The sequence below is a fragment of the Neophocaena asiaeorientalis genome, unplaced genomic scaffold, assembly GCF_003031525.2.
Source record: "Neophocaena asiaeorientalis asiaeorientalis breed wild unplaced genomic scaffold, Neophocaena_asiaeorientalis_V1.1 scaffold145, whole genome shotgun sequence".
Classification (NCBI taxonomy): domain Eukaryota; kingdom Metazoa; phylum Chordata; class Mammalia; order Artiodactyla; family Phocoenidae; genus Neophocaena; species Neophocaena asiaeorientalis.
The window spans coordinates 268,926-279,296 of NW_020172629.1; the positions used below are offsets into that span (position 1 = coordinate 268,926).

Consider the following 10,371-nt stretch of genomic DNA (forward strand, 5'->3'; position numbering starts at 1 on the left):
AAATAAATGAAGCCTAACTGTACTTCCCAGAACAGTTGTTTATTAATTGCCATTACTCAAGGCAGAACATGAGGATATACGATATAACCTGGTCCAGTCCAGTAAATTTACTAATGACCGATGGACATAAGTTTTCTGGACTTTTGATATATTTTATTAGAAAGTGAGCTCCCAATTGATCACGAAAGGTAAAGCTAGCTATGGCCTTTAAAAACACCAAAACTCTAAATACAATACTTCTAAATTTCCTTAAGCTGTTCCACTTTAAATTCTTTTAAAAGGGTTTTTCTTGTTATTGTTTCATTTCCTACTTCAGGTCTTCATTGGCAGCAGTCCAAAAGAAGAAGCCAATCAAGTAAGTACAACACAGTGCCTTAGTACTTAACTTTGGATAAAAGCCAGATAAGCACTTGGATGATTACATCATCACCCTCAAGGGGCAGAGCTGGTTAGCCTTACAAGTTAAATTAATTTTTACACTTTCTCATCAACCACAGAAACTTCTATTCCCTCAACTACCAGAGCCAAGTCCACATATTAAGATGGCCTTCAAACGAACCTACAACATATAAAAAAAATATTAACTCCAAAAGCAAACATATTAGACAAGAGTTTGGGACAACTAAAAGGTCCATGAATATAGACACACATATATAGTTATACAAATAGTAAATTCTTTTTTTAAAATTATAGTTGATTTACAATATTATATTAGTTTCAGGTGTACAACATATGTAAGTTCTTTCATATAAAAAAAAGAGCATCTTCTTTGACTTTAGAAAGGGAATTCTCAGCACATGATTATTTAGAAGGAAAGAAAGTTAACATTGTACTGTAAGAGTTTACAGGACAGTTCAACATTCTCTGAACCACAGAAACAAATAAATAAATGACACACATAGGTAAAACCACTTTGGTTTTGCTATTCTTTTATGTTATACTCTTACAAACTATTTAAAACTTATCTAGGAAAAGGAAAGAAAGATCTCATTGATTTTCTAAAATTTTCATTCCATATATAGATAAATTCCATGAATCCCCTCTAGCCTTCCTTATATTATGTTCTTTAAAGTTTTCTTCTTTTTTGTTAATACACAACTAGCTTAAACTTTTTTTTAAATAAGAAAGAAATTTTGAGAAAATGAGTGTCTGCTGGGTTAATGGTGAGTCATAAAGCATCGTATGAATGTTGGAAACATAAAAAATTGTTCAGTAACAATCCCATTTGTATATTCATAAACATCGCAATGAAAAACTATATATAGTCTTACTGCGTTACAAACCACTTAAATTCAAAATTGCTTACTTTCTCTGTCCTCTTTGTTTTCGTGGTGTTGAGTTTTGTATTTTCTCACAAGTCCCACTGCTGTTGTCATCAACGTCCTTCTTGTTAGAAGGCTGGTTTTTCCATGGCAAAATAAATCCAGGCGTTACTCTAAATTGTTTTAAGTCTCCTTGTCCTAAGGAGCTTTTTTCACCACAGTAACAAAAAGCGCAGAGCTGTTCACTGGTAGAAATGAAAAGTACGGAAGACAGAGAGGAGAAGTAGCTTTATTTAACTATTTCAAGTTCCAGACTATTGCAGATACTTGTGTTTTAAAATTAAATATTATGGCTTTAGTGCAAGCAAAGCATGTAAAAATATCTATACCGTAAGAACAATTAAGTTCAAAAAAATTATACATTTGCAATTCTACTTTTCTATAGCATGATGTTTTTTAAGTAGTAAATATACCAAATCAAAAAATTATAGTTTGTGCTTAGAAAAACAATTTTCTTTTAAACCTGATTTTAAAATCTCGAAGTTGATAAAGAAGGCAGGAATGTACAGTGGAGAAAGGACAGCCTCTTCAATAAGTGGTGCTGGGAAAACTGGAAAGAAAGAAAGAAAGCAAGCAGAAAAATCTTAAGTTGAACCATCATAAATTGGAGACCATCTATCTGTTTTTGGTCTAAGAAATAGAGACTCTTTTATGTGAGCATGAAATAAAAATAGTTGAACCTGAATGGAATTTTAAAATTTCCCCTTAATCTACACAAACATAACAGAGATGTCTAACTTTTTAAAGCTCCCTATAAGGGCTTCCCTGGTGGTGCAGTGGTTGAGAGTCCGCCTGTTGATGCAGGGGACACAGGTTCGTGCCCCGGTTTGGGAGGATCCCACATGCCACGGAGCGTCTGGGCCCACGAGCCATGGCCACTGAGACTGCACGTATAATTTCTTATCCTACTTTTTACCTTCCTTTTCTCCACAGAGACTGAAATATACTTTTTCTTGCTCTTTGGGGGTATTCTGAATAAGTTAAATTTAACTCCCCATCACCATTCCATGATTTGCCCAGTGAAAATAAATTACCATCAATTCTCTTTAAAAAAAAAAAAAAAATCTCGAAGTATTGAAAAGGAATAAAGAAAGTAAAAAATTAAGGTTGGGGAAGAAGGTACAGTTTAATGGCCACTCAATTATATCCCAGCTATGTAAAACAAGTGATGACCAAGTTTTACTTAACTACTTGATGGAACATTCTTTATGCATAATATATATACCATACAGAGACATATAAAAAAATAAATTTAAGTGGGTTAAGCAGTTAGTGATGAGGGACAGGGGAACAGACAGAAAGGGTTTAAGAGGAGAAGGAAAGGGATGAATAGGCAAAACTGGATTTTTAGAGCAGTGAAACTACTTCATATGCTATACTGTAGTTAATGGCAGATACATGACACTGTACATTTATCAAAACTCACAGGACTATATGTAACACAAAGAATGAATGTAAACTATGAACTTTAATTAATAATAATGTATCCACAGCAGCGAAGAGTAGCCCCCACTCGCCACAACTAAGGAAAGCCCGCGCGCAGTAACGAAAACACAAATATAAAATAAATAAATTTAAACAATAATAATAATAATGTATCAATACTGGTTTATCAGTTGTAACAAATGTATCACACTAATGAAAGATACTAACATTAGGGGAAACTGAGGCAGGGAAACTTCTGTAAACCTGAAGTTGTTCTAAACAATAAAATCTATAATTTTTTTTAAAAAGAAACCATTTAAAAAGTTAAAGGACAAAAACCAATATATACTTATGGAATATATGCTTGATAAGGGATCTTAGAAAAAAACAGAATTAAAAGAACTGCTCCTCTTGGATATATCTTCTCTTCACAACACATTTATGGCTGCTGTACTCAAATCTTTCTTCTCAAGCATTAAAGTTCCCACCATCACCTCTGTAGTGTCTACCTCAGGAACTTTCATAATGTCTTACATTAACAGGTGATGGAAATAATCTTTTCAGGTAATGTTTAACGCAAGTTAAATTCATATTGGACCTCTCTCAACTAATTACCTTTTGTTTATAAAAGTCACCTATTTAAGTTTTTCCAATATTACGTATTTCAACTTCATGATAAACTGTGCTGTCCATTGATACTGACACATACACACACACACGTGCTCATGATTAAATGTGGTCTACTTTCAGAAAAATAAAGTCAAATAGGGGAAAAAATGTTTTTCTTCTTGCCTAAAGGATACTATCCACCAAATTCCTTTGCCAGTACCTTATTAATTTTTTTAATTTTCTTATTTATAATTTTCTCTAAGCTTTAAACTTACGTTTCTTTCAGCATACCCTGTTTCTAGTTTGTTTCTTCCCCTAGAAACATTACCTATGAGGAGCAACAATCAGATGGACAGCAACTTTATGAACAACACTGATTAGGAAATGGAGAAATACTTTTAAAGTACTGACAAAAAATATCTTAACCTTCAATTTTATATCCAAAACCATAACTCAAATGTAAAGGTATAATAAAATTATTCCCAGGTTTCTATAAGACCTGAGAAATTTTACCACACAACAGACCCACAATGTAAATATTTTTAGAGAAATATTCAAACTATTAAAGAATTAGGAAATGTTACAAGGGATGTAGGAAATAAAGACTGTCAAATATCTCAGAGTAATTTATTGTTAACTTTAAAGGGTGGCACAAAGGAAATCCCTGGCTTCCGCTTTGGATGTAGTAGAAAGCTGCAAAGAACTTTGCTTCCACTGTCACAGCAAAAACTCACCAGACAATCCACAAATTCACTTTTCTTGAACACATCAGATTACAAAAGTTGCAGAGGAAACGATTCACCTGCAGTTGAATGAAAGGCACTTCCAAGAAGAGAAGAGACACAAGCCCTTGCTTAATCTGAGGAAGAGGTCACTCACTGGATGTCATCCAAGCAGGCTAAAGAATTCAGTGAAAATTTTATAAATTGCTAAAAGCCAAGTTTGTGGCGGTAGGAGAGTACAGAACACCCAGGACCCGCAAACACAGGGGAATTCTAACCCACTCACGAGCTTCTCTCCACGCACCTCCCCCGGTGCTCGTGCCCACCACTCAGGCATGGAGAGGAGTCCTGAGAATGCATCAGTCATGGTAAAAGCCTGGGCAGGAGAACAGCAGAGACATGGGAAAGACACAAAGATCTTTCTTCTTCACCTTCCCTGCGAAAGAAAAGCCTCAGACTGGTAAAAGGAGAGCAAAAGTCTCTGCCCTGCAATGGTCAAGACCAGCTGCAGATGGAGGAATGAATGGGGGATGGGATGAACCTCCCCCCTGGAGGAGGAGCAAGACTGCGTAGACCCAGACCATGACGGGTCTCCGCTAGCTGAGACAATGACGGGACCCCCGAGACCTAGGGACACAGCGCTCACCTAAGAATAAAGCTGAATCAGAACAATAAGAAACATCCTGCCAAGCCACTCTATATCATTAGTGGCAATGCAAAATAGTACAGTCACACTGGAAAATACTTTGGCATTTTCCTTGAAAAATTACCTCTCTCTTAGATATTTTTACCTAAGTGAAATAAAAACCCTACATTCACACCAAAATCTGCAAGTGAATACTTATACCAATTTTATTCATAGCTGCCCCAAACTGGAAACTACCCAAATATCCCTTAATTAGAAAATGATAAATGTGGTAGAGGGCTTCTCTGGTGGTGCAGTGGTTAAGAATCCCCCTGCCAATGCAGGGAACATGGGTTCGAGCCCTGGTCCAGGAAGATCCACATGTTGTGGAGCAACTAAGCCCATGTGCCACAACTACTGAGCCTGCACTCTAGAGCCCGCGAGCCACAACTACGGAGCCCACGTGACACAACTACTGAAGCCTGTGTGCCTAGAGCCCCTGCTCCACAACAAGAGAAGCCACCGCAATGAGAAGTCCATGCACCGCAACAAAGAGAAGCCCCCACTCTCCACAACCAGAGAAAGCCCGCACGCAGCAATGAAGACCCAATGCAGCCATAAATAAATAAATAATTTATTTAAAAAAAAAAAAAAAAATGTGGTAGGCACCTCCATAAAAGAGAATCCTACTCAGCAATAAAAAGGAAACAGCTACTGATATATGCGATGACATAAATGAGTGTCAAATGCATTAAATATGCTAAGTTAAAAAGGCCAGAATCAGAAAACAGGTAAGTGACTGCCTAGGGCAGAAGATGGGATCAGGAATGACAGCAAAAGGGCATCAAGTAATTTTTTTACTATGATGGAACTGTTCTTTATCTTGTTGTAGTGGTTATATGACAGTATACAACTGTCAAAACTCACTACATGGGTGAATTTTACAGTAATTTTACTATATATATATATATATATATAAACCTGAATTTTTCAAAAACTGTTAGGGGGCCAAGACAAAATAGGAAGCATATATTTAAATAAGTAGAAAATGAAATGCTAGATGATAGATACAAAGAGATATGAAAATATGATAAATCATTATTCATATTGCTAAGACTAAGAAATCAATTCGAACTCTAAGTTTGAAATTCTTTCAAAATTAAATTCAACAGGGTACAGAAACATGAGTCTTAAGGAAAACCATCTCAAAAACAAAACAAAATATAATGTATAATCAATAGGAAAAAATTATGAATGCAATAAAAAGCAGGAAAAAAGGGAAAAAGTATTGCCTTCACAGGGCTCACATGACAGTAAGGAAGATAAACGAACTGTGGAGAAATAAAAAGTGCAACAAAGGAAAATAAAGCAGAAATAGAGGGTAAATGTGGTGGGGGCTATGTTTTATTTATTTTTCATCCTACTCTTTTATTTTGAAAACCTTCCAAAAGTTGTAAAACATAGTGGGAATTTGAATTTTTTTAGTTGTTTTTTTCTTGGTTGCATCCAGTCTTAGTTGCGGCAGGCGGGCTCCATAATTGAAGAATGTATGCTTCTTAGTTGTGGCAGGCAGGCTCCTTAGTTGCAGCTCGCCAGCTCCTTAGTTGTGGCATGTGAACTCTTAGTTGCAGCATGCATGTGGGATCTAGTTCCAGGACCAGGGATCAAACCCGGGCCCCCAGCACTGGGAGCACAGAGTCTTAACCACTGTACCACCAGGGAAGTCCCTGAAATTTTTAATATAATTTATATATTTAATTTAAATACAAGAGACAGCCAAAAGAGAGTTTGGGAGAAACTTGATTGACATTTTAGAATGATCATTTCTGCAACTGTGCTAAGAACAATGTGGACTGGGGAAAGCAGAGAAGAAGTGGAGAGACCACTTAAAAGGCAACGACAGCCTCCTAAGGATAAGAGGACTTGGAGTAAGATGGTAGGCAAGTTAAGAGAGTAAGCACTGGTTTGGGATATCTTCTAAAGGTGGGCTACAAAATTTAGAATGTGAGGTATGAGAAAAGAGAGAAATCACGGACTAACTCAAAAGGTTTTGGCCTAAACAACTGGGTGAATATTGGTATTATTTATTGAAATGAAGAAATCCTGGGGAGAAGATTTAGGACAGGCCTGGGGTCAGAATCAACAGTGGTTGTGGACATGTTATGGGTGCAGTGTCTAGTATACTTCCAAATGGAGATATCAAGCAGACAGATGGAGAGCAAAGTCTAGAGTTCAGAGAAAGGTCAGCCCTCAAAATATAAATGTGGGGTTTCATTAGCACACAGATAGTACCTAACTATCGGACTGAATAATAAAAGTAAACACGCCGAGGACTTCAACCTGAGGACTCCAACGTGATAAAGGTGGGGAGTCTGCACAGAAGCCAGCAAAAGACAAAATGAGGAGGCAGATGTGACAAAAGCAAAAGAAAGGAAACATTTCAAGAAGATGGGAATATTCAACTGATGGATGGTTCCAGTTTTATTCATGGCTTCCAAGTTAAGATCTAAAAAATTACAAGACTTAAGCTGAATGATACAGAGAAGTTACCACATCCTGTATTTCTTTTTTTAAAGAATGAAGAGAGGGTAAAGAACAAGAGTATAAACTTAAGTTTACAAGTAAATAAAAAATCAGTTCTTATGCTAAAAGTTTAGACTTTTTTCTTCTTCTAGGGATCGCATCCTGGAAATATTCTGTCCTGGTCTGAGGACAGCAGAGTAACACAGTAGCCCACTGCTCTGTTCTACAGCCACCTAAGCCCACGGACGTGCTTCACTCCAGCTACGTGCAGAGCTATCAGCTCTAAAAATCCACCCAGCTTTCTGTCCTAAGCCTGCACTCTCTGAACTCCCTCTACAGTCAACTCGCTGCTCTTTTGCCCGTCACTAATCTCCAATCCAGTTGCATTCATTCTCTAACCTGATTTTGGCTTCTATACCAACAGAGACCAGGGAGGTTGCAGATTCCTCAGACACAGAACGCTGAAAGGCTGGGACTGGCTGCTTGCTGCTGTCCACTTCTGCTTCAGCATCCTCTTCTGCTGATTGTTCTTTGATTTCTGCTTAATAGTAAACAAGAGAATACAAAAAGTCATTCTGCATTATACCAACCTTTAGTGAATTTATCTATAAAGCATACATCGTAAAGGAAAAATAATGAAGCAACAAATGACAATACTTAACTAACATAGGAAAAGCTTATATATATAATTAATGGTACTGTTTATATTTATTCTCTATTATACAATGATAATCGAAATAATGTAAAACAGGGCATACTTTTCCAAATTACAATTGATGCAAATCTTAATAACAACTGTTAAGAACCTTATTTTCAGGATTATAGCAGTTCCTCTACATAACAAATGTGACTCATGAAAAAGTTTCTTGGTAATTTATAAATTGAAATTATCATTCATTTAAAACAAGCATTACGGCCTCTATCAGCCATTCTAAAAGTTAAATGACTGAAAAGAACACAGTGCCTTTGACTCCAGTGCCTTTTTCAGTTATCCTCAAGACTCCAACCCCGAACACCTCACACATACTTTCTTAGGAGGCAACCTAACTGTTGAGAGGGTTTCCAAACATCATTACCCCTAATATCATTCCTCTCTTTAAATTAAACGACATATCCACCACCCTGTCTCTCTCACACTGTATTGTTAGACATTAACAGGCATGATCCCTGCACTAGTGCTCCTGATGCAACCCCACACTCCTGGCTCCATCTTTCCTTTCTAACTGGAAATTTACACATACTTTTCTGCACCACTACCCCCAAACCAACCAACCAACCAACCAACGAGAAAAGCTTGTAGTCGTTTAAGCTCCTCCTGTCTTTTCTTCCTTTCACCACCAAATTTCATGCAATGGGACTCTGGAGTGGCTGCCCTCCACCTCAGACCCTTCCTACAAGGAATCCATCCTCCAACCACAGCACTGTTCTCTCCACCTCCACAGGTGGCAAAAGAACTAATAAACAATCCCGGGCTACTCACAAGCCTTCAAACACTCCAGAAATTCATCTGGCACCAAGGAGTACTCACTCCCTCTTTAGTGAAATGCTTTTCACCTCTTAAACACAGGGAGATATCATGGATTACTATGGGCTTTGGAGTCATGAGGACAAGTTCCACCAACTACAAACTAGGCAACTTTATGTAGAAGTCATCTCTCTCAGCTTCAATTCACTCCCCATAAAATTAGAAAGCTACCTATACTTCATGAATTTGTTAACAAAGATTAATTAAACGGTCTAGCATCTGTCTCTTCAGCTGACCTGAGACCTCTAAATGTGAGTACAGCTCTCTACATGTCCTTTACGTGCTCATCTTTTGTGTGTGTGTGTTTTCCTAATAAATTTATTTATTTATTTATTTTTGGCTGTGTTGGGTCTTCGTTGCTGCGCGCAGGCTTTCTCTAGTTGTGGTAAGCAGGGGCTACTCTTCGTTGTGGTGAGGGGGCTTCTCACCACGGTGGCTTCTCTTGTTGTGGAGCACGGGCTCTAGGCACACGGGCTTCAGTAGTTGTGGCTTGCAGGCTTAGCTGTTCCGTGACATGTGGGATCTTCCTGGACCAGGGCTCGAGCCAGTGTCCCCTGCACTGGCAGGCAGATTCTTAACCACTGTGCCACCAGGGAGGCCCAACTTACTGATTTTTTTTTTTTAATTTATTTATTTTCGGTTGTGCCGGGTCTTAGTTGCGGCAGGTGGGTTCCTTAGTTGCAGCATGTGAAGTCTTAGTTGTGGCATGCATGTGGGATCTAGTTCCCTGACCAAGGATTAAACCCGTGTCCTCTGCATTGGGAGGCGGATTCTTAACCATGGCACCACCAGGGAAGTCCCTGACTCACTGATTTTTAAGTCAACATCCCTAACCCTACCTCCTGCTCTGAGCTCCAGACCATACTTCAACTGCATACGAGGCACATCTAGCAGCTTGAACACTCACTTTCACATCAAATCTGATTTCTTACCTCTCAGGTTAGCATGACTTCCCTGTCAAAGTCTTCTAGATTCAAAATGAATCTTAGGGAACTATTCTGACAAATGAATAATTTTGAGAACTATTAATTTTTTAGTTAGAAATAATTATAAACAATTGTAAATCCTGTCAAATCATAAAATTAATGATGCAATGAGGCATCAAACATATGGTTTTGGTTTTCCTATTTAAAATGTTTCTTTTGTGCTCACTTCAGCAGCACATATACTAAAATTGGAACGATACAGAGAAGATTAGCATGGCCCCTGCGCAAGGATGACACGCAAATTCGTGAAGTGTTCCATATTTTTGATGCAAGAGGGAAGAGATGTGGGGATATATGTATATGTATAATTGACTCACTGTTATAAAGCAGAAACTAACACACCATTGTAAAGCAATTATACTCCAATAAAGATGTTAAAATAAAATAAAATGTTTCTTTTTAAAACTGAAGTAGAAAAGTTGACCATAAATTAAGTGCTTGTGGGGCCTATTAATCATGGTGTCTCTCCTGCCTACTTCTAGCCACAAAATTGGTATAGAATCAAATCTACAAATACAAAATACATTTGTATCAAACAAGGATTATAAAAAGATCTGCAGGCCTTCCCTGGTGGCGCAGTGGTTGAGAGTCCGCCTGCCGATGCAGGGGACACAGGTTCGTGCCCCGGTCTGGG

General features: G+C 37.8%; 1 protein-coding gene and 1 non-coding gene across 4 annotated transcripts in view; one reads left to right on the plus strand and one right to left on the minus strand.

The window, feature by feature from the left end:
• Positions 1–10,371, minus strand: part of KMT2C (lysine methyltransferase 2C) — a 206,933-nt gene that overhangs the window by 168,277 nt on the left and 28,285 nt on the right. For 2 of the 3 annotated variants that reach the window (XM_024739164.1, XM_024739156.1), the window contains exons 1-2: positions 7,626–7,764; positions 1,307–1,507 (exon numbers count right to left, since the gene is read on the minus strand). Coding sequence is in view for 1 of the 3 variants with exons in the window: in XM_024739165.1 (XP_024594933.1) it covers positions 1,307–1,507 (201 nt within the window). In the remaining 2 variants the exon portion in view is untranslated. Of the gene's footprint in view, positions 1–1,306; positions 1,508–7,625; positions 7,765–10,371 lie in introns of those variants that run through there. The other variant, XM_024739165.1, reaches the window with a different exon arrangement.
• LOC112395800 (U6 spliceosomal RNA) lies at positions 9,896–10,002 on the plus strand. Its single transcript, XR_003002450.1, has one exon. It is a non-coding gene; the product is annotated as a U6 spliceosomal RNA (small nuclear RNA).